We start from the raw sequence: 24,959 nt of genomic DNA on the forward strand, positions 1-24,959 counted from the left end.
CAGTCTGGGCGACAGAGTGAGACTCCAACTCAAAAAAAAAAAGAAAAAGAAAAAGAAAATGGGGCTGAAGCCTGGGTCTCAGGCTCCAAACCCGTGATCTCTCTACCACACCTCATACCTCTGCCAAAAACAGCTATCGCTGTTCACCTGGATCATCTATGGAGTTTTTCAAAAAAAGCAAATACGTTGGCCCCAGTATCTCATTCTTAGGGGTGTCTGTCTCCTGGCATTCTTTTTTTCAAATGGAAAAATGCATCCAAGTGCAAGAAAAAGTAACTACAGCCGGGCTCACTCGGTGGCTCAGCCTGTAATCCCGCGCTTTGGGAGGCTGAGGTGAGTGGATTGCCTGAGCCCGCGGGTTCGAGACCTACTTGGGCAACTTGGTGAGACCTCATCTCTACAATAAAAATCAAAAACTTAGCCGGGCGTGGTAGCGTGCACCTGTAGTTCCAGCGACTCGGAGGGCTGAGGCGGAAGGATCGCCGGAGCCCAGCAGGTTGAGGCTGCGGTGGCCGGGAGCGGCCACTGCACTCCAGTCTGGGCGACCGAGTGAGACTTCAACTCAAAAAAAAAAAAAAGAAAAAGAAAAGTAACTACTAATATTCCCACCATCTGTTATCCACCTTTGATAACATTTTGACATATTCGCTTCCATTTTTTTCATGTTTCAAAAATTACAAATTAGTATATTGTTACTTAAGAAAAGCAGCGTTAAAGATAAAGCCACAGTCTTTTCTGATCTTCCCTCAATCCTGATCATCCTAAAACTTCCTGGCCAAGGCAGCAGCATTATGAGTTTAGTATTTTTCTGCCAGTCCTGTGAAACATTATGTTGATATTGACAGGTGTCGTGCTGTGCACGCTATTCTGCAGCCTCTTTGCATCTGCGCAGTGAGGTTGTCGAGAGGAGAGATTCTGAGGACACAGGGTTGTGGTTTGGAGAGAGTCACTTGACTTCTCTGTGCCTCAGTTCCTCATCTGTACAATGGGAATAATAATAGTGTCTGCTTCATAGAGCAGCTCTAAAGATTAAATAACCCCATGCAGGCAAAACCCTCAGAATAGTTGTGACTGAGTCCGAATTCATTCTGCTTACCACAACAGCCAGTAAGTCAAGAGACAAGGAGTTGGAGCAAGGAAGGTGACTTCATTCTGGAGAGCCAGTAAGCCAAGAAGATGACAGTCTAGCATACTGGGGAACCGTCTTAAGTCAGCACAAACTTCAGGCTCTTTTCGTGTTAAGGGCAGGAGAGGTGGGTGGGATTTGGATCCAGAGGTGAAGGCGTCCATGTGGGTTCAAGAGAGGTTTGTGAAACTTCTTTGTCCTTGGATATGGTCTCTCATGTGACAGTAGCCAAGCCTTCTTGTTTCTATAAATCATTAACAAAAGAGTTAGTTGTTTACATGCTTCTCCTCTAATCCTAGAGTCAGTTTTAAAAACTACCTGATTGCTGTTTTGTATCTTATTTCAGTGCTCCAAAATTGTCCTAGCCTATGTGAAGGAATGGGTACAGGTCCCTTAAACAGAAATGGAATTGGTTATGTGAGTTCCTTTGCTGTTTCACTGTTACTTAGTTACTTATTAGCTGTTTGGTTAAATTACTACATATATTTTGTGAATGCAGCTTTTAAAAAAATGTGCAGCCTGATCCATATAGATCAAGTTCATAACTTTTAACTTTTGAGATGTGGCTTTTAACATATGTGTACTCTATTTTATTTGTCCGTCCCCCTATTTTGGCATCCATGGTGTTTTCTGTCTTCTGGAGTCACAGGCAATTCTTTAGTATTTACTTTGTTCAGTTTTTTGGTAAGTAATAAACAAATATTTATCTAGGGTAGATACCTAGAAGTGGAATCTGGTCCTAAGGTATGAACATCTTTTAGCTTTAATAGAAGCTACTAAGTTGTTCCCCAAATGTCCTGTAACAATTTATACTCCCACTAGTTCAATATGAGAATACTCATTTCTCTATAACTTTATGAATATTTGCTTATTATTGCTTTTTAATCTTGGACAATATAATGGATGAAATATGATAATGTACTGATTTTATTTTCATTGCCTGGTTATTAGTGAAATGGGGGTACTTTCAGATTTCATAACATTAGAAGTTTGACTTTTTTTCAATTGTGAATTTTTTTACACGTCTTTATTTTTTTCTGTTATAAATGTGTCTTTTTCTTACTGATTTCTTAATAATCTGAATGCTGTATATGACAACTGCTTTCTCCCAGTCTTTTTCATTTTACTTTGCTTCATGATATCATTTGTCACAATGAAATTTTAAATTCTGATGTAATCAATATTTTCAGCTATTTCCTTGATGGGTTTTGGGGTTTTGTTTGATCTTGATTTTTTAAAAAATATTCCTCTAGTGACTCTGATGTCTAGTCAGGAACGAGAACCGCTGTTATAAGCTATCGTCAAAGAAGAAGCTCTTGCATGCATCAGGGACTGTGACATAACTTTATGTGACCTAAATTATATTTAATACTCAGCTTGGTGCTGTGGGCATAGGTGATACCATACTAGTTTTAGAGATGAGGAAACTAAGTCTCCAAGAGCTGAGAAACTTGCCTGAGGTCAACACTTAATGTGGTAGAACTTCAGAAATGGACCTAGGTCTGTAATTCTAAAACCTCTGTGCTTCTTTGTCAGATGGAACTGATTTTCTATGAGAAAACAGAACAACATAACTGTTCTTTTGCATATCTCTTTGTAAAGAGAATGACCTTCAAACTAGAAATACAAGAATAAGGTATAGAGCCAGGAGAAGCATGACTGGGTTTTCGGCTGGCCTAGGTCTCAGGGTTCTGTCCTGGGACAAGTGACAACTCCATTGTCCCATCTGCCACTTAGGAGGACCGCTGGCCTGATTTCATGTGTTGGGAGTTTCCTTAGCTCCTAACCACCAGGAGCACATACCAAGGAGTCCTAGGTCCTCAAAGAAAAAGTGAGATCTGCAGAGTATAGAACAGACTTCTCCCAGCATGGTCAGGTTTAATGCCCTGCCTAAGAACTCACCTTAGATGATTAATATCAAAGTCACCCTACCATTAAGGGACCATGTTGCCTATCAATGAATTTGTTGTCTGGTGACCTCAGCTGGTAACTACATCAGAATGTAACACAGTAGTTTTAATATTTACTTAAAGCAGGATTTATTGAGAGGACAGAAAAGCTCTCTCAGTAGGAGGGGACCCAAAGAAGTCGCCCAGTTTTGATATTTATAAAAGAGATACAGGTGGAGCTTGGTTATGTGTGTTGAGTGGGTAGTGGGTAGAGGTTCTAGTGAATTGGGCCCTGATGATGAGGAATATGCCAAATCCCTACCTGCTTACCTGCAAACATCCCACCACCCTCAGCAGATTGTTCCAAGCCTCAGTTCTGCATGCATTGATTTAAACATTTTCTGTAGCTCTGTATATTTTTAACTTCTATTAGCTCATATCCCAGGCCTTCTAAGGAAAAGAGTCTCCTAAGAGTCTTTACTGCAAGTGACTGAGTTATGGGCTACAGAATGAGAAGCAGTCTCCTGGGGAAAATACACTCCCTTGTTTACCTCATCATGCACCCTCCAAGGATGGGAACAAGCAGATGCATAGCAATGCACAGCTCTGAGCTCCAGGCTGTCTTTGCACTACACGAGTTTTCTCCACTAGGGTCATTTAATTGATGGAGACACAGAGGCTCAGACTATGCAAACTTCCCAAGGCTAGACGCTCAGAGCTAAAAATTGCTTCAGCATTCACCCTCCGTGTCCACAGTGGACTGGTCTTCTGGAAATAAATCTAAATCAGTCGATCCACTTCCTGGGGCCTGTCCAGCACAGACTACCCATTCCTCCTCGTTGTCAGATATTCAAAGACTTCAGATTCTCGTGTATGCACTTAATTAATATTTTTTGATTGTATACTGTTGTTAGGTCCTCTATAGGTGATGGGGACATTGGCATGAGACAGATGGTCACTCTCTATCTCTATAGAACTAGCAAGCTCTACATAAATGAGCAGTTACAATTATGTCTACAATGTGGTCCATGAGGAGCTTGAGATTTCATGAGCATTCTTAACCTAGACTTGAGGCAGAGTGGGTTTCTTGGAGACAAAATGTTTATGCTGAAACCTGAAGAGGTTGACCAGAAGAAGGGAGAGGAAGGCAGAAGAAAATTCTGGAATGAAGGAACAACTGACTTAACGTGAGAGAGAACACACAAATGGTCAAGTCACAGGATTCTCAAATTCTTTACCATCTGCCAAGCTCAGCATTCCTGGGGACAGAGAGGACATTTAGGCAGATACATGATGTTTACAGCTCTAAGGTTTGGACTTTAAAGATATCCATGTGATCCCTGGGCCTGATGAGCTAGACTGGATTAAGAGTGAATAACAGGACTATTTTTACCTTCTTGGTCTTGGATTCAGAGCAGCCATGAGCAGTAAAAAGTTTATCAGGAACATGTCTTCTTTAATCGGTATATGAAGTCTGAGTTCCACTGGAGAAAAAAAATTTCTTACAACCAAGTTGACATTTTCATTTTATTTAAAAATAAAAATATAAGTAATGACATAAAGATCACACATGTAGCTCACTCCCTACTTAAGAAGTAAACCAATTCAGGGTTAATCAAAGTCTCTGGGTACCCCTTCACAGGTGGTTGTCAATCTGAATTTGATATACATTATTCCCTTGCATTTTTATCCTTTTGTTATATATAGATATTCATTAGTGAAATATGGCATAGTTATGCAAGTTGTTAATCTTCATAATATTGGAATCATAACTCTCCTTCAGCAGTTTTGTTTTGGGAAGGGAGGGAGTGGCAAACATCAGTTTTGAGATGTGTCCATACTGAGATGTGTGTGTGTGTGTGTGTGTGTGTGTGTGTGTGTGTGTGTGTGTGTGTCTTGCTCATTCATTTTACCCTCTCTATATTTCATTGTGTAATTGTATTTGATCCATTTTCTGTGAGTGGGCTCTTAGGTCATTTCCAGTGCTTGTCCATACCAACAGTTCACACTGAACATTTTGTATAGGTCTGATGACATTTATTGAGTGGTAGAATCTCAAATGGAAAACTGGCACTGTTTGTAGTTGCTAAACACTTCAGTGCTGGCTATGTTTGAGAAACAGCAAAACAGTTCTTGCTTTGTAACCCTTCATTATGAAGCTGGAGCTCATGTTATAACCATTTGGACACAGTGCTGCAGCCCACTGATGGCATATGAGTAGCGACTTTTTGATCCTCAATATCTTATCACTCTGGTGTTGTAGAAAGAGGTACACAAAGAAAAGAAAATTATTTCCCTAAAGCCTTGAATGGAACCTGGTTAAACTGCTACCCTGACTCCCTTCCAACTTGGAGGCAGCCCCAACTGGAAGGGAGAGTGGGGAAAAAGCAATTTCATAACGAGAAGGAAGGTTGAGAAAAGAAAAGTCTGAAGGATCCCCAAAGAGACACACAAGACAAGAGTCGGATCCCAAAGGATGGTCTGCAGGATAAAAATCCCACTGGAAGTCCAGCTTGAACCGCTCCAAGAACTCCTTCAGAGTAAAGTGGGGGATTACTTGAGCTCCCTGTAGAATTTGACTCTGCTGTTCATACTTTCCTGATTATTTTTGCAAAATTTTTTGTTTTATTTTTTGTTATTATTTTTGTCTCCTCTAAATCTCAGTGGGTTTAATTTCTAGACTCTTGGTCAACTAGGGCTATTGCCGATCCTCTTAGAAAATAATAATTTTTTGCATTATTTAAATAATTTAAATTTGGAATTTTAAATTATTTAAATAATAATTTTTGCTACTATTTTTGATTATTTTTATTTCCTGTAATTCTCAGTGGGTTCAATTTCCAGACTCTTGGTCAACTAGGACTGCTCCTGGCCTTCTTAGGAGAATAGTTCAGTGAAACACAGAAGTACTGTCTGCACCTCTGTGATTTCTCACCCCAAATATTGTAATAGGCCCCAGACTGTTCCTGCCTTCTCCCACTACTGTCTATCTTTTTTTTTGAGTTGGAGTCTCACTCTGTCGCCCAGACTGGAGTGCAGTGGCTGCTTCCAGCCACTGCAGCCTCGCCTGCTGGGCTCTGGCGATCCTTCCGCCTCAGCCTTCCGAGTAGCTGGAATTACAGGCATGCACTACCACGCCCGGCTGATTTTTTTATTTATTTTAGAGATGAGGTCTCGCTGCCTAGGCGGTCTCGAACCCACGGGCTCATGCAATCCACTCACCTCAGCCTCCCAAAGGCACGGGATTACAGGCTGAGCCACCGAACCCGGCTTACTGTCTATCTTAAAACAGCTGTTTCTTTTAAAATATGAGTCAAATGATCTCTGCCCTCTGCCTAATTACCTCTCATAGCTTCTTACATCACTCAGAGTGATACCTCAAGTTCAGATAATGGCCAACATGACCTTCTGTGGTCTAATCCTGGTCACTCCTCTGCCTGATGTCTTATTAGCCTCCCTCTGGCTCACTCTGCCCCAGTCACACTGGACTCCTTGTTGGGTCTTTAATCATACTGTGCGCTGTCTGTGCAGGACCTTTGCACTTGATGTTCCCACGTGGCTTTCTCCCTTGCTGACTCCAGGTTCATGCTTAAGGTAACCTGTTCATTTTTGAGGACTTCTGACCACACAGTTTAAAACAGCACCTGAGTTGCACGCCTGGGAGGGCCAGTCCCTCTTTCCTCCTCATTCTTCTCCCTGGTGCTGACCACCACCTGAAGACTTTCTGTAGTACTTATTTACCATGGTTGTCATTTGTGCAGAAAACGTAAGCTCCACAAGGACAGGGAAGATTTTCTGCTCTGTCCACCATTGCCCTCAGCACTTAGAACGGCGCATGGCACATGGAGGTGCTTAGCTGAATGACTTGCTGAACGCTCCTATCTGTTTACTTGAGACCAGAGATTTGGAGCATTCTTTATAAAGAATGTTTGGTGTTGTCCCCATAAACCTCTGAAATAGGCCAGAATGAACTTCACTTTTGCTTACTCCAAGGCAACAGCATGCACAAGCATGCCAGAGGGGTATTCATTCTTGGCCCTTGACTTTACCGTTTTTTCTGCTCTGCTCAAGGCAGAGATAGGTTATCTCTGCTTTTGAAATTTCAACTTAGGCAAATAATAGGTAGAACCTACCAATTCTCTTTTTTCCTGAGCCAAGAAGGATGACACTGCATTTTGCTTTGAACAGGAAGTAACTTCTGTTTGCCCAAGAAAGATTCAGAGTTCCCTCCATCTCTCTGGCCTTCCCTCCATTCCATTTTCTCCCCTGTAGGGTCCTCATGTTGATTTCCAGGTCACAGCTGTCAGGGATGTGTCCTTTACAGCTGGAGCCATCAATAATGACTGCACAACGTGTCCTGGAGAAGCCTGGGGTAGAACCAGCAGGAAGAGAGCCTGAGTGCTTATTATTGTATTTACTACACACAAAGGTTTTAGTTTTTTGTGTTTGACTTAAGAACAAAAATAATGAGCCAAGCTCGGTGGCTCAGCCTGTAATCCTGAGCCTTGGGAGGCTGGCGTGAGTGGATTGCCTGAGCCCGCGGGTTCGAGACCTGCCTGGGCAACTTGGCAAGACCTCATCTCTACCATAAATCAAAAATTAGCAGGGCATGGTTGCGCGCGCCTGTAGTTCCAGCTACTTGGAAAGCTGAGGCAGAAGGATCGCAGGAGCCCAGCAGGCGAGGCTGCGGTGGCCAGGAGCATCCACTGCACTCCAGTCTGGGCGGCAGAGTGAGACTCCAACTCAAAAAAAAAAATAAAGAACAAAAATAATAATAATGAAAGTTGACATTGTGGAGTGCTCACTGTACACAGCAAAGGCCGTATGATTAGAAAACTGATGACTCTGAGATTAGGAAAAATGAACCTCGCTCTTTCACTACTTACAACAAAGCAACTTCACCTCTGATTTTATTTTTTATGTCCTCCTTCACCACCTTCAAGGATTGTTGGGATGATCACAGAGAAGAATTTTAGTACTATAGAAATGTACTATAAAGTGACATTTCAATGGTAAGACGTGTCATTACTGTGTTCTCAACTTTATACCATTAACAATCAAGGCAAAAGACATACCTCTTCAACTACTAGGTCAGTGAACGTCATTTTTCAAAATTTAAAAATTATTCAAGTTCCATTTTCAGGGTCTTTATTGCCCATTTAAATGTTGGGATGACCCCTAGTATTTGTTTCTTTGTTTTAGTAAAGTATAGACTATACGCCACAGTTTTCTCCATAATGAGTAGCTCTACCAAGGAAATCACTGATCTTCTGAAGTAGCAGATGATTTGTTAAGCATTTACATTTGAAGATTAACTTAAGTAAATGACCTTTTTTGTTATAAAAACCATAAGAGCTCAAATGTCACCATCTAAAGATACTGAAGTTGAGCAGCTATAGTAATAATAATAATTATTGCATTTTTATGGCATTTAATAAAAGCAGCTTCCCAGCTCTTTGCATGAATGTGGGCATGGTTGTTGTGTTGTGTAGCTCACACTCTTGGCAGTGAAGCACTGTGGATGACTTCAAATTGACTGCAGGTTCAGTGTGCGTTACTAGGCTCTGCCACGTCTTGCTGCTGACCAACATTCATGTCTGAGTCCATTTCTGCTTCTGAACCAGTTCAAAGAATCCAGATTTTGAAAGAAAACTGTGACATGTTATAATTAGAAATGGGCCTTGTCCCTCCTTTCCCTCCCTTTTCTCAGAAGGCGACAATTCAGATGTGAATAAGACCCTTGAGTCAACCAACCCAACCATTTTTTTTTTGTAGTGGATGCATTTGGACAATTTACTCATCCCACCTTGTGTTTTGTATTTATGTCTGGTAGCTTTTGTACCTAGCATTCAGTAGAGGCCATGAAAAACTGGAGAAGTACAGGGAACTTGGTTCTAAAATTAAGTAGCACTTGAGACTATCCGGGAAAGCCTGATACCCAGGCAGTGAGGAGGAAGAAGTTATTGCCTTCTTCTGAAAATATGTAGCAGCCACATTCTTGAAAACCTCTAGGGCTATTTACACTTGTTATTTTCTAAGGTTTTTTGAGAGCATTTAAAAAAGTTTGTATAAAGGTGCTTAAGGTGTCAAGGATAAATATAATTTGAAAAAAATCATATAAAACAGTTGCCATCAACATATAAAACATTATTTCTTATCAGTAAAAAAAAAAGTTTTCTAATAGATAAATACCATAAATTGAAAATTCATACAAGAAGAAATAAAAATAGGAAAAATGTTTTGTCTCCTCAGCAATACAATGAAACATTAAGCAATGAGGCATGAGCACTTTTCACCCACCAGGTCAAGAATATTGCAATTGGTACAGGTGAGAAGTATGAGTCCTCTAGAGGTAGAACATATGAGTTCTACCTCTGGAGCATTCTTTCCAGAGGGCAATGGGACAGTACATAAAGAATCTTTAAAGGGTAAATACTTTCTGATTTAACAATTTGGCCCCTGAGCATTTATGCTGAGAAATCAGTTAGGCGAGTAGGCAAAAATGTATGTGTACCACTGTCCAATGTTTCTAGTAATAAAACAATAAGAAGCAAGTCACATGTTTCTCACAAGAGTATTGGTTAAAGGATTTATGACTCCTCCCACACAGTGGACCATCAAGCAACTGTTAAAACTGGTCTGACAGAGGGTAGGGCCGGCTAATAGCAAAGTCAGAATATCTCATTCATCTTTGAATTACCTTAGTATCTACCTTGGCCCACACTAAGATTATGAGGGACTCTCTTCTTCCCCCTGGGCTTCTGAGATCTTCATCAGATACAAAGTCAAAGTCAGATCTGAGGGGGGTGTGGCATATGATGGATGTTTTCCATTGTCTTATCTACAAACTCTTCTCATGTCCCTGGATGATTAATACTCTTTTGAGGAAATTATATGGAGTATCCAGAATATAACCTCTTTGTACTGCCTCCACCCCCTCGTCATGGGCACAACCATGGTCGCATCTCACGTGGCTTCCAGTAATGGCTTCTAACAGGTGTTGCCTGGTCGGTCTATTTATTCCCCAAGTGAGACTGATCATATTAAGTTTGCGAGATCATATTGGCAGAAAGCCTATTTCTTCCAGAATCAAAACCTCATTCCTTAAAATGACCTGCAATGATCTCCATGACTGGCTGCCACCCCATGGTTATTTTGACACCATCTCCTACTATTTCCTCTTTCATTTCCTCTCCGCTGGTCATCCTGGCCTCATGGCTGTCCCTTCAACAGGCCAGACCCACTGACACTGCAGAGTCGTCACCTCTCTCAACTCCTTTAGGTCTGTGCATAGATCTTATCTTCCCAATGAGGCCCATGTGTCTGCCCTATTTAACACTGCAATCTGCCCTCCCCCTGCCTCTGGACTGCCCACTCCCTTTTCCCTGCTCTGACTTGTATTTTTTCCTTAGTCTTTGTCATCATAAAATGCACAAATTAGTTATCTTTTATGTTTGTTGCTTGTAGTTCCACAACTTGAATGTAAGCTTTTTGGTTTTTTTTTGAGTTGGAGTCTCACTCTGTCGCCCTGACTGAAGCGCAGTGGCCGCTCCCAGCCACCGCAGCCTCGACCTCCTGGGCTCCGGCAATCCTTCCGCCTCAGCCTTCCAAGTAGCTGGAATTACAGGCGCACACTACCACGCCCAGCTGATTTTTTGATTTATTGTAGAGATGAGGTCTCGCCGCCCAGGCGGGTCTCGAAGCCGTGGGCTCAGGCAATCCACTCATCACAGCCTCCCAAAGGTGCGGTCTTACAGGCTGAGCCACCGAGCCCGGCTGAATGTAAGTTTTATAAAGTATCTTGGTTCAATTTGTCACTGACAGAGCCTAAGAATCTAGAAGGTGATTGACCACTGATGAGTGCTACAAATATATATAGTTGTTGAGGAGATTGAACAGAAAGTAATTATATAAACATATGCATGGTCATTATATTAGAAACATTTTATTGAGCACTTAACATGCGCCAAGATGTATAGATGTCTCGTATTATCTATTATCTGACGCTCCTAGTGAACTTATGAAGCAGATATCATTAAGACCAGCAAATGACAGATAGGGAAACTGAGGGTTAGACGCATAAAAGTGCATTGTCTAAGGTCTCATAGCAGATATTATTTAAAACTTAGATGTAAACTCAATAAGTCTCACCCCTGTGGACTCTCTATTCAAGCAGAGCAATGTTGCCTCTGTATTGTTTATTTATTGAGATTCTTGGGAAGGTGGGTTTTCCTACGTAAATTTTTTGGCAACCACTGTTCTAGATATCTGAACCAAACCAAAATCTGATGGTGGCAATGCTAGGTCTTTAAAAGATTTCACGTGATTGAATTCTGTTGCATTTAATACTATAAGAAAAAGTTGGACAGTGGCGGGAAACTATGGGGGAGCAGGGAGGGAAAGGAAGGTGGAATTAGCGGTAGTCAATATCTGTCTGGGGAAAGGGGGGCATACCTCATCAACAAGGATACCTGCACAATGAATATTTGTATACCCAATCCTTAACCATACCCCACGATTTTAAAATAAAAAATATGTATTAAAATAAATAAATTCTGTTATATTTAAAGAATCTGCCCCACCTCTTGTCATTTGGTACTTGATTTCAAAGAAGAAAAAGTAAACAATTTGAAAATTTAAAGGCTTTCGTTTACTCTTATTAAATAAACATCTCATTCCTCATCTCTACATTTCATTGTGTCGGGTTTTTTGTTCTGGTTTCACATCTTTGGCTTATGTTAGTCCTAATGAGTGCCCCTCCTACTGCCAATCCTGTCTTCTAGGAAAATGATATAAACCTGACCCACATTGAATCAAGACCTTCTCGTTTAAAGAAAGATGAGTATGAATTTTTCACCTACCTGGATAAACGTAGTGTGCCTGCCCTGGCAAACATCATCAAGATCTTGAGACACGACATTGGCGCCACCGTCCACGAGCTTTCCCGAGATAAGAAGAAAGACACAGGTAAGCGAGGAATTACGCCTCATAATTAACTCCACACTATCTTCATAAAATAACAGCAGAAATAGTACCTGCCCTGGAAGATGTCAGGGGATAAAGCAAGTGGATTTGGCTGGGAAGGTGAACAAATGTCAAGTGCTTTGTAGACATATAATGAATGTTTGTTCTTTCTCCCCTTGCTCAAGATAGCGATTTCTTATATTAGTAGTTTTCTTTCAGTTGCCACAATTTAATATATTTTTCATTCCCGGATTATCATTCTCATGATCTTCCATCTCCAGAAGTGGGATGCTTAGAGTATCCAGGGTGTTTGTCTCCATTCCCAGTCAGAGGGCTCTCCCCAGACCTTTTTGTGACATGCCAGTCCTGGAGCTGGCTGCCTGGCTCTTGTTCCTTGAGCTCTTATTGTCATTTCTGTCTCTTTATCTGTCTCTTCTACTAAATTACAAGCCTCTTCTGGACAGTGAGACTTTCTTACCAATATTTATACTCAGAATTTAGCACCATGCTTGGTATATGGGTGTCATTTGTGAGTGAATGACTGGACACAGGAGTTGTCAAGATTTGCTTTGTCCCATTGTCTGTTACTCAAGGCGGCCTGTTGGTGTCCTCTGGAGGGAAGAATTGTAAGCTTGAACTTAGGTGTAAACAGACCTCAATTCAAGTCCTACTTATTTCACTTGTTGACTTTGAGACCCTTGACAAGTCCCTTTAACTACTCTGACCTCAGAGTCTGTGAGGGTTAAATGAGAAAATACAGTAACTGCTTCGAACAGTGCCTGGCCCATTATACGGCTGAATAAATGATAGCATGTGCTTGTTGTTATGATTATGACGAGCCGAAAAAAAAATACAGACGAGCAAGGTGATCAATTTTTAGGGTTCAAAGGATATTCAGATGAACCATCCTTTAAACAGATTTTATTTTTTAGAGCAGTATTAGGTTTATGGAAAAATCACACAGAGTTCAGAGAGTTCCTGTTTGTCTTTGTCCTCCACCGCCTCAGATTCCCCTATAAACATTTTGCATCAGTGTGGAACATTTTTTTAATAGCTGCTGAGCCAATATGGACATGCTATTATTAACTAAAGTACATAGTTTACGTTCAGGATCACACTTTGTGTTTTAAGTTCTATGGGTTTTGACAAATGTCTCATCACATATGTCTACCATTACAATGTCATAAAGAATAGTTTTGCCGTCCCCAACATGCGCTGTGCTCCACCCACTCTTTCCCCCATTTCACTCTCCCTCTGTACAACCCTGATCTTTTTATTGTCTCCACAGTTGTGCCTTTCCTAGAATGTCATATAGTTGGAATCATACGGTCCGTTGCCTTTTCAGACTGGCTTCTTTTACTTAGCAAAACACATATAGGTGTTCGTTTCCTGCATCTCTCTTTGTGACTTGATAGCTCATTTATTTTTATTGCTGAATAATATTTCATTGTTAGGACATACCACAGTTTGTCCAGTCACCTGTTGGGGAACATCCTGGTTGCTTTTGATTTTTGGTGATCATGAATAAAGCTGTTATAAATGTTTGTGTGAGGGTTTTTGTGGGAACACAAGTTTTCAATTCATTGGGGTTAATACCTTAAAATGTGATTTCTGAGATGAACTTTAAACAAAAATCAAAATATTTTTCTATCACGAAATCAACAGTTTCTTTCCAAAACACCCAAAGACTTTAGGCCAAGAGGCCTTCAGGCACTGTAGCTAAAAACAGCATTTTAATCGTCAGAGATGTTTTCAAATGAGACAGGATCCACTTTGAAAAACAGGCCACTGAAACCTTTTCTAAAAGGTAGCACCAAGGTCTTCCTAGGAGATCTCTTCTTTACTGCCTTTGCCTTCCTACAGGTAAAATCGAGGCAAGAAGCCCAGCCCAGGGTCTGCCCGTGCAGGTGGACAGCCATGCAGATGGGCTCGGGTCTCTGGATGGCAGGCACTTGGAATTCCTCCCCAGAGCAGCCCATCGGCCTTCCTTCCCCCTCAGCCTCCCAGGCTGCTTCCCTGATGACTGCCCTCTCCTGCTCTTCCGGCCACCTGCTCCCAACAGGAGCTGCAGGCCTTCAGGACAAAGGGCCTGCCGGATCCTGGGGCAGCTCTGCCTCTGGATGGAGCAGGTGGAAGCAGGGCAGCTGGGGAGGAAATCAAAGCAATTGACAAGCAGGCAGGCGGCCCCTGGGGGAGCCAGGGAAGATGTGGGAGGCCAGCTGGAGGCCTGGCAACGGACCTGGAGGCTCGGAGAGGAGGTTCTTGGCGGGGATATAGCGGGAGAGTTAGGAGCCCTGATTCTGGAATTGTGCTGTAAGGCCTTTGGCGTGACTTTGAGCAAACTATTGACCCCTGTAGCCTCCCATTGTATCAGAGCAGAGTAACAAAAGCCTCTGCCTTGTAGGATTGATGAAATCATGCAAGTGAAGCACGGGAACAGAGAAGAGCATGTTTAAGGCCTCAATAGGTGTTCTTTATTCTTACCATTGTGGTCATTGTTATTATAATATAAACACGGGCACGAGTGCAAGAGCCACCAAGAGCCAGCCAGCGCACAGCTACTTTTTCAGAGATTCTGAGAACTGGAAAACGACCTCAGAGCTTGGGCAGCCCTACAGACCCCCTCGATTTTTCACTGTAAGTGTGCACACCATCACCGAGTAGTTTCTATGTGGTCACAGACAAGGGTGTGTTGAGCATGGCTTTGTGCCCAGCACTGTGCTAGAAACTGGAGCAGGTGGTCAGTCTGCTTAAGGAGATCACAGTCTGGCGAGGGGGAAGGGACATCCACGTAAACACAGAAAAGAGACAGATGCTGTAAATGGAGACAGGGCTGATGGGACCTGGCCGCTTCTCCTTGTGTGTTTCACTCTGAGGACCCAGGAAGCGTGAAAGTAACAAAGCTGATGTTTTCACGCAGAAGCAGTGTGTAACCACCTCTGGGCTCATTGGAGACTGGCAAAGCACAGGCTCAGTCCTCTAATGGGTTCCTCACCTCACTACCCCAAATGACAGGGTACGGACATCTACTGGTGGGGTGAAATGTTACCTGGTGAAGAAAAAGCAACTGAGACCAACCCTTTAGAACAGTATATATTCTGTGACCTTTACTTGACCACCCCTTTCCATCTGGCTGCTCTCACTGGCTTTAACTTACCTGTCACAACACAGCCGATGCTGACCTGGTGTGTGACCCGGCACCAGCTGCGAGACACGGGACCTTTTGGCTCCTGTTGTGGTTTTTATGAAATAGAGTCTGCCCCCCAAAAAAGATCCTTTTAGGGGAAACAACTGGCCCCTGCCAAGTTAGTTTTTCTAAAAGACTCAGTAGGGGAATGATCGGAGGAAGAAAAGCATCACAGTAGATCTGAACCTTTGATTTTTATTCCAGACAAAATGCCCTTTTCACCAAGGGCCTCAGATCTCAGGGGCGAGTCTGACAGCAGGTTGGGGAGGGAGATCTGAACCCCTCAAATCAATTAAGCTAAACCACTTTGCACTCCAGTTTTCAAACCATTCAAAAGGTCATGTGGGCGACAGAAAATGAAAGTTTTTCAGTTTCTTAATTGCTGAAGTTCCCCACCCAAAACAGCTTAAGGGAAGGTTAATTATGGTGACATGTTAAAGAAACCCCCGTCTTCTCAAATGCCTCCTGGAGAAGCTGATGTGAGTTTAATAGGATTTTAATCCAAGGAGTCTTTTGAGGTCTATTCTCCTGCGACCCTCTCTTCTGATGACCTCAAATCCTTCTTCAACCCAACATGAAAGAGCATTAATATCTTCCATCGATCAATCTACTAATCCTTTTACCATTCCCTTTGAGTCTTCTGCATGACATTACATCTGGTGGGGGCTGGAAAATTTCTACATGGAGACAGATTGCAGCCAGGAGAAGCAGATAGGCAAAGTATCTTGGGTAGACGGAGGTGCATAGGAACATTACCTTTTGAGAAATCTGCCTGTTTGGAGGTATTTTCCAAGAGCAGAGGGCCATTTATTGGATTATGTTTAAGTTGTGACAGTTCTAAGCATCCCGATAGGGAAGCAAAATGAGTCCAAACTGTCACTACAACTTTATTTTCTGTGGAAAGCAGAAAGGTTATCCATCCATCTATCTGTCTGAATCTATCTATCTATCTATCTATCTATCTAATCTTTCATCTATCTTCTGTCTGTCTATCTATCTGCCCATCCATCCGTCTGCCTGTCTTGTCTGAGGACACTTATGACTTTTGTGAGAAGACAGAAACGACACCATTATAGTCATTCTTTCCCTCTTGTCCTCCCTCCACGCCCTCTGGAGTTTCCTCTTTTTTCCTTCAGTGTTGCTGTCCTGAAGAACAGTGCCGAGCAAGGCTGACATCTCAGATCAGTTGGGGTTGGAGACGATAGGATTTCTTAGCGGGTCTAAAAACCCCTGGGATTGCAGGCAAAATGGTAACATGATTGCAGGCAAACTAGTGTGCATATTTTTTAGGAAAGAAAATTTTTCAAAAGGGCCATGGTTCCCAAAGAGTTAAAGATCTTTAGAGAGAAGCAGCTTAGGACTGGAAGGAGTCCAGATGGTTGGGGTTTCCCCCATTCGCACCACCTGTCCTCTCTTCCCTCTCTCCCTTCCTCCTCTGGGCTGTTCCATCTCCACCTTCCCCGGCTGTCTTCTCAGTCCCACGCTTCTTCGTGCATTTTGCTCTGTGCCTCCAATGCACCTCGCGAGGCTGTCAGTGCTCACAGCCCCAGGTTTGCAGGAGACCAAGTGTCTGCAGGTTTGTGAAAACACACGGGTTGGCTGCCTTGGGCTGTCTCTGCCTGGGTGCTTGCTGGATGCATTGATGTAGCACCAAGGCCTGTGGCTGGTGAGGGGTCACCATTGGTCAGACGACCCTGCTGAGACAGGCGGCCCCATCTGAGCGAATAAGCCTTCAGAGGGAGGTGACACCAACCTCGGAGCTGGAAGCAGAGCCTCTTAGTGTTGCTGCGATCCTACCTGCTCCCTGCGGGCTGTCAGGGCCGCGCTATTCATTGCAAGGCAGATCTTGAGCAAATGCTATTTCTGTAGCCCACCCAGTTTGCCAGGCCACAGGGCTTCAAGCTCAGGAAGATGATAAAATTAGAAGCAGGCTCTCATTCTAAGAGGAATTCCCCATCCATATGCCAACTCCAGTGTTTGCAAAATTCATTCCCATGAGGTTGTCTCATTTAAGCTCTGCAATAGCCAACTCACATCGCTAGAGCAAGCAGTTAATGTCATTCTTGTTTTCAATATTAGGAAACAGGACAGAAAGGTGAAATATTAGTTATTCTTGTTTTCAATATTAGGAAACAGGACAGAAAGGTGAAAGCCGAAAGGCAGTGTAGATTTGACAGCCTTTGCTGCTCCAGTTCAGTGCTGGGCTTACTGTTTGGCCCACCTGCCTGTCTTCCTTCGGTCTCGCTTTTCTCATCTGCAAAGTGAAGAAATCCGGGTGCCAGTGTGGTTGTGCGAATTATGTGATGCGATTTGCATAAAGGGACTGGCATGTGGGATCCCTGCAAAATGTTACCCGTGAACTTACCCTTGGGCCTTCCACGACAGTACGTGATGAATCTTTTGGCTGAACAAGTCCAGAATCCCCAAACTCCTGATCCTTGATCAGGCAGGGCCACCATGACTAGCTGTTTGGGTTGATCCAAAGGACTGTGAAAGTTCGAAAGGAGTGCAACTGGGGGCATCTTTTCTCTGTGCACAGGTGTTTTTGATGGAAGGAGGTACTAAGAGCATATGAAGTGAATGTTCTTGAATGTCAGTGTGCCCTTCACGCAGGGAGCGTCACCGTGACTCATACAGAGCAATGAATTTAGAGTCAAGAGCCAGGATCTGGTCTCCATTTTGTACACTGCCAGCTAGGCTTGGATTCCATCTGACCCCTGCCCGCTTGGTGACCTCACTGACCCTTCTTCATCTGAGAAATGCAGCTAAGACCCACCCTTCCACTGCCCGTGGTTCATGGAGAAGATCGTGCTAGGTGCTCTGTGAGTTAGGGTGCTTGAACTTGCTTGAGTTGAGAAGGCCCTCAAACTTAGACATCCTTAGGCCTCAGTGCAGACAGACCTCTACGCTCTAGGGCCCCAGCCAATGACTGGCCATTCACCAGCTCCATGAATATGGCCACTGGGACCAGGATAACAACATATAAGGAGTTGGTGACAGCCACTTCTCATTGAGACCAGCCTTCTGTGGCAGTCAGGGAGATAACTTCACATGGGGGATTCCATGAGGGGCCTGCAAATGACCTCTCACTTCCTAGGCATCACCCACTCGACCATGTGCTGAATTGGACCTAGTGCCGGCGAGGGGGACAAGGCTAGCTTCTCATGCCAGAATCTTCGTTCCTTCTGTCTTCCCGTCTTTCCCTCTGTCCCCTCTTCCTTCCTCTTTGTTTTTCTCCTTTTCTTCCTTTCTTTCCTGCGATCCTGAAAAAACCCATTATCCAAACCATCAGACTCTCCCTTTTCCATCCCCCTTGACATTTTTGTAGCATTTGACACTATTGTCCAGGAATTTACTCTTTCCTTAGCATTTTATAAATTATGTGGCCCTTTTAAAACTCTTGGCTGTTGGGGGTTTGCTCCTTCTTCTTTGACTCCTACTTCTCAAACACCATGGTCCGCTTTGCCACCTTCTTCTCGTTCATTCGCACTCATCCCCTGTTGTTCATTCATTCATGCCATCGACATTGTGTCAGCCACATGGCAGGATGCAGTAGTAGGACAGGCAGATGCTGCGTCTAGACTCACGTGTCCTATAATCTGGTAGGTCCTGGCTGTATGTCCTGAGGCACGGAAGTGAGAGGGAGGGTGGTGTGCCTCAGGAGTCCACTTAGGAGGTGCCCAGAGCCCAGTCGTGGGTTCAGTTGATGAGGGGAACGGGAGTGAGGCCAGGGAAGACTCCAAGAATGGGACAAGCCACCTGTGGAAGAAGCTATAAGTGTATTCTGTGGGAGGGACAGGAAGACAGATAGCACCACATGACCTATCAGAGGACAGAGCTGGGTATTTGGGGTGTCATGGGCAACCCATCAGTAGATATGCTGATGAACAATGTGACATCTTTCAAATGTCATCAGGAGAGCAGTTCTAGTCTAGGAAAGTGGTTGGAATAAATATCCCTGCGGGTCATGATTTAGTCATAATTTCATTCTTATCCATTCACCCACTTTATTTGTTTATCCAGCACATCTCCACTCTGTGCTTCATATGCCCAGTCCCTTTTGTCCATCCAGTTTTGGGATTCTTGTCCATGTGAGCAGAGGGAACAGATGCTTTGCCTGAGCCCACCGCACCTGAGTCCTGCCCGCTGCTCTGACATCACCAGCCAGCCTTAGGCTCACCCACTCTTACCAAGAGCTTCCCAAAGGGCATTCCTTCTCTGAAAAGAAAGTAGAAGCTCCCTAAAAGAGAAACATAAAACCCTCAGAAGTCTTCATCCTTCAGTATGCTGGTCATTACTGTGTCCTCTTTCCAGGAGCCGCTGGGATCAGCGCAGGGACTACCTCTCTGCTGGGCTGGAGGAGGCCATGGCCCCAGAGGAGACATCCGGGAGCCTGGGAGGAGGGGGCAAAAAAGCCCTTCTGTTTTGGACCTCAGAAATGAGGATTTATTGCTCTGTCTGAGACAGGCTGGAGGCAAGCCGGGGTGCCTTACTGGCTAACCCCTGGGGCTGGTGACTGTCTGCTAGAGGGAGGGATGAGACTGGACTCGGCCTGCACCTTGAACTGCTGTAAATTTAATGGGCCTGCTCTGACCCGCTGGCCAGGAAGCAGGCTCTGACCAGGCCTGGGGGGGCCTTTTGCTCAGGAGCTCCCCTGAGCCAGCCTCTCTTCCGTGTGCTGGCTGAACAATTGACCCCGACTTAATGGGACCACAACGTGGGTGTCCAGGACAGGCCTCCCCAGTGGGCTGCTTCCTTTGGAGCCAAATCAATATTTATTAATGATCTGCCCTGGCCCCGGTGCCTCTGGCTCCACAGAGGGCCTCTGTTGCCCCCGCCTACCCCAGTCATTCATTAACCGCGAGCCCAGCAGCCCGAGAGGCCGTGGAGGGGCCTGCAGAGGCCAGCCCACCGGCCAAGGTATTTGGCAAGGCCATTAATGAGCTAATCTGATTTAACTCTTCAACACGGAGGCCTGGGTCGCCGGGGTCAGTCTCTATTTCCAGCAGTGTGAGAGAGACCCGGGCGGGGGAAGGGGTCTGCAACCTTCACTGAAGAAGAGCCAAGATACATGGAGAACTTCGGTTAAGAAGTTACTGTCCCTAAAACCACGAGGCATGGGATGGAAAGTGGAGAAGTCCTAGCTAGAGTCGGCCCAGGGATCGTCTTCAAGGCCACCTGTAGAGCCCTGTCTTAGTGTGTCACACCTCCTTTCCCTCTCAAAGTGGAGTAACAGGAATCTAAAACCTAGAGGTGCCCCATCCATCACCGACTAGGTGTCCATCCTGCTGGGTGACATGCAGGATGCAGAATGCTCACTTCCGCCCCACCGGGCAGGGATCCCGAGCAAGTCACCTCTTTTCTGAGAGCCTCGGGCTGCTCATCAGTGCATGGCAGTCACAGTCTCCACCTCCTGGGGTTGTTTTGAGGATCTAAAGAGACTACTGAAGGAAGATTCTTAGCACAGTATCTGGTGCATCATGGGCCCTTGAAATAAAATAACTTTAGAGGGGAAAAGGTAGCTATCACTTTTTGTCTGAAAAAAATAATTGGAAGAGACCCAGTGTAGAGGTTGGGGACACAAAGATAGACTCTGACTCTGCTGCCTGTGGCCCGGGGGACTATATTTTCTAGCCACACGGGCCTCTCTGGTGTTTGCTGTGAGGTTCAAGGGCAATGACCGATGTCACAGATCGGCCTTCTGTGAGTCAGTGGTTTCCCGCCTCAAATGAGGAGGCAGACGGCTCGATGCCTCGCCCATTCCACAGAGGTCAAGCCACAGACTTAAGAGTCAAGTCATTTGCTCAGACTCCTACGGTCTGCGGGTGAGAGAAATGAAACTTGGACTAGACCTGCTGTCTTCAAGGCCAGGATGTGCTTGCCCTCTGTGCAGTAGGAAGTGTCAGTGAGCATGTGAAAGCCTGGCCCTGAGTTTGCCTGGGGTCCTCTGTGGTCACCCTGCCTTTAGCTCATGGAGTCCTCACACTGTTGGCTTCACAACTTAGCACCGCCAGGAAGTGAACAAGATCAGGACTTGATCCCGCCACCTCTAGCACCCAGAACATGCTCTACTGGGTCTCGGTGCCTCTGCGGGATCTCGGTTCCCCAGGCTTTGTCCCTTCTCTCCAACATGACTGTAGGGCCTGAATCTTCCTTCTACCCCAAATGACACATACACCATGCCAAGGGCCCTTCCCTCAAGTGAAGCCTAGAAAGGAGGCGGAGCTGGGCGGCTGTCTGGAGGAAGTGGGCACCAAGCGTTGTCACCCTTGATCACTCGGTCTTGTGTAATGATAAAATGGTCATGGTGATAACAGCACTACCACATCCTTATAAAGCACTCACTGTGTGCCAAACTCTGCTCCAAGCACTGTTCATGCGGTAGCTCATTTCAGGCCTCCCAGCAGCCCTCTGAAGGCTGCGCCGGTATCATAGCTAGTTTTCAAATGGAAAAATGAGAAACAAAGAAGTAAAGTGGTTTGCACAAAGCCTCAGAGTTGCAAAGCAGCAAAGGTGAGCTGAGACCCAGACCGGCTGGCCTCGGAGTGTCTGTGATGAGCCCTAGGCTTCACTTCTGCAGCCCGGCTGTGCTTGGGACCTTTTCTGGGTGATGACGGGGTCACCGAAGCCACCAGAGGCCCCTGGACTCAGGTGACACTCACAGATTTCTGTGACAAGGTCCTGAGCTAGAAGGCCTGGTCACGGTGGGCTGCTATCACCTTTGTCTCCTCTTTGCCAAGACTTGATTCCTCTGAGTCTTTGCGACTTTCGCAAGGTTTTCGATTTTGTTGTTGTTTATCTTCCACCAAGAGGACTGAATGAAGCCAGGGGCCCAATCAGAGTTTTTCCTTTGGAAAAGGGGGAAAAAAATGTCCCCCAGAGCTGAAATGTGCTGGCTCTGCTGCCCCCTGGCGTTGAGCCTGGTGATGGCCTGCGTAGGTCTGAGTCAGGTGGCCCTGTGGCGAAGACAAGAGAGAATGAAGGGAAGAGAGTCCGCTCATTGGGAGCGGGACACACGCAGGGACTGCGCGCCACATGAACAAGGTGACGCGGTGACAGAAGTGGAACTGCCTTTCCAAGTGTCCCCTGGACAGTCTCCGCCCTTCACAGGTTTCCACGACTCTCAGAATATGAAACCAAAAAGGGACTCGGTGAATCTGACACCCCATGTTGCAGAGGGGAAACTCAAGCCCCAGAGTCAAAAGCCTGTTCATATCAAAGCTGGACGGAGAACCAGGGCCTGACCCCAACCTCCGTCCTCTCCTCCTCTTCCTCCTCCTTCTTCTTTAAGCATCATATCCTCATAATTAATAGGTTTGTCCTCCTAGTGGGGAACATTAACGTAGCATTTACTATGGACCAGTCAGGGCGCTAAGATGTGTCACATTCGCCAGAGCAGTTCGTTCATCCCATAATGTAAAAAGATTATTTTAATCCATTAAAAAAAAAAAACACGAAGGGTTTGAGAGATAAAATACTTGCGGTTACACAACAAAATAAGTGGCAGACCTTTTAGCTTTGTTGAAAAACTTTCTTTTCTGTGCTCTGTGCTATAATGAGCAAAGGGCAAATAAAAAATATATATATATATAAAAACATTATATGTGTAATATATTATATATAATTATATGAGGTGATAGCAGTGTGTGTGTGTGTGTGTGTGTGTGCGTGTGTGTGTATGTGTGTGCCCCACAGCTTACAGCTGAACAATAACGGCATTTGCTATGTGCCAGTATTGTTCTCAGCAAATAACACATTTTAACTCATTAAACCTCATATTGTTCTTACAAAGTAGAACTCTATGTTATTACTATTTTTTTTTTGAGTTGGAATCTCACTCCGTCCCGGCCACTGCAGCCTTGACCTGCTGGGCTCCGGCGATCCTTCCGCCTCAGCCTTCCAAGTAGCTGGAACTACAGGCACGTGCTACCACGCCCGGCTGATTTTTGATTTATTGTAGAGATGAGGTCTCGCCAAGTTGCCCAGGCGGGTCTCGAACCTGTGGGCTCAGGCAATCCTACTCACCTCAGCCTCCCAAGGCACGGGATTACAGGCTGAGCCACCGAGCCTGGCTTATGTTACTACTGTTATTACCATTTTGCAGCTAGAAAACTGATGCCCAAGAGGTTTGACCGCTTTTCCTGGGTCCCACAGGTAGTCGGTGCAGAGACAGGATTCAAACCCAGGCTGTGTGACCTTCCGTCATGCTCTTCACCATTGCTGACTGACTCTCCCTGGGACACATAGGAAGCCAGCTCTGGACTAGGGACAGACCCTTACTAGCCTAGATCCCACTGAGCTATGGTAAGGCAGTGGCAAGTTGTCAGAGTCGCCTTCCTGGGGTCTGGAGTCCTAAGACATCCTGGGAAATAGCATCCTTTGCTTCATACAGTGGAATATTATTCAGTCATAAAAGGAGGAAATCTTACCATTTGTAACAACATGGTCCCCCATGAACCTTGAGGACATCGTGCTAAGTGAAATAAGCCAGGCACAGAAAGACCAACATTGCGTGATCTCACTTCTATGTGGAATCAGGCTGAGTGCGGTGGCTCACACCTGCAAACCCAGTTCTTTGGGAGCCCAAGGCAGGTGAATTGCCTTAAGCCCAGAATTTAGAGACCGGCCTGGGCAACACAGCAAAACCTCATCTCTACAAAAGAAATTAAAAATTAGCCGGGCCTGGTGGCGCACTCCCGTAGTCCCAACTATTCAAGATGCTGAGGTGGATGGGTCACCTGAGCCCAGGAGGTTGAGGCTGCTGTGAACTGTGACTGTCGTGAGAGAAATGGGGAGATGTTGGTGAAAGGATACCAATGGTCAGGTATAAGCTGAACAAGTTCTGGAGATATGAGGTACAGAGTGGTGCTCATAGCAAATAACACTTTATTGTATAATTGAAATTTGCTAAGAGACAGCCTAAGTGTTTCTCCTCACTCCACACACAGGAAAAATAGTAGCTATGTGAGGTGATGGATTTGTTCATTGACTTGATTGCAGCGATCACTTCGCAATGTAGATATATATCAAATAATGACATTGCACACCTTGAATAGACACATTTTTTTTTGAGTTGGAATCTCACTCTGTCATTCATGCTGGAGTGCAGTGGCACACTGCTCACGGCCACCCCAGCGTTGACCTGCTGGGCTCCAGCGATCCTTCTGCCTCAGCCTTCTAAGTAGCTGGAACTGCAGGCGCACACCACTACACCCAACTACTTTCTTGATTTATTGTACAGACAAGGTCTCCTGAAGTTGCCCAGGCTGGGCTCGAACCCCTAGACTCAGGCAATCCTCTCACTTCTGCCTCCCAAAGTGCTGGGATTACAGGCGTGAGCCACCGTGCCCAGCTCAGTCTTCCATCTTAATTGCCCTCCTCCTCGCTCTCACTCTCCCTCTCTTACTTTATTTCTTGGCAGAAAATAGGATCGAGAAATAATGAGAAGATAACATCATTCCCAAAAGGAGACATTAAAGATATGAGTAAACAGCAAAAACATGGAACCAACCATAAAAAATTTAAAAAAAATTTTTAAAGATAAGAGTAATAGCTGGACTCGGTGGCTCAGCCTGTAATCCCACGCTTTGGGAGGCTAAGGTGAGTGAATTGCCTGAGCCCAGGGGTTCGAGACCCGCCTGGCCAACTTGGCGAGACCTCGTCTCTACCATAAATCAAAAATCATCTGGGCGTGGTAGCGCGTGCCTGTAGTTCCGGCTACTCGGAAGGCCGAGGCGGGAGGATCGCCGGAGCCCAGCAGGTCGGGGCTGCGGTGGCCATGAGCGGCCATTGC

The 24,959-nt window shown here is 45.0% G+C and overlaps 1 protein-coding gene across 1 annotated transcript in view; it reads left to right on the forward strand.

The window, feature by feature from the left end:
- Window positions 1-24,959, forward strand: part of PAH (phenylalanine hydroxylase) — an 80,081-nt gene that overhangs the window by 10,124 nt on the left and 44,998 nt on the right. The window contains exon 3 of the mRNA XM_008062219.1: window positions 11,799-11,982. Within this exon, the coding sequence (XP_008060410.1) occupies window positions 11,799-11,982 (184 nt within the window). The remainder of the gene's footprint in view (window positions 1-11,798; window positions 11,983-24,959) is intronic.

This window comes from Carlito syrichta, unplaced genomic scaffold, assembly GCF_000164805.1.
Source record: "Carlito syrichta isolate Samal-C Ts95f unplaced genomic scaffold, Tarsius_syrichta-2.0.1 Scaffold305677, whole genome shotgun sequence".
NCBI lineage: Eukaryota > Metazoa > Chordata > Mammalia > Primates > Tarsiidae > Carlito > Carlito syrichta.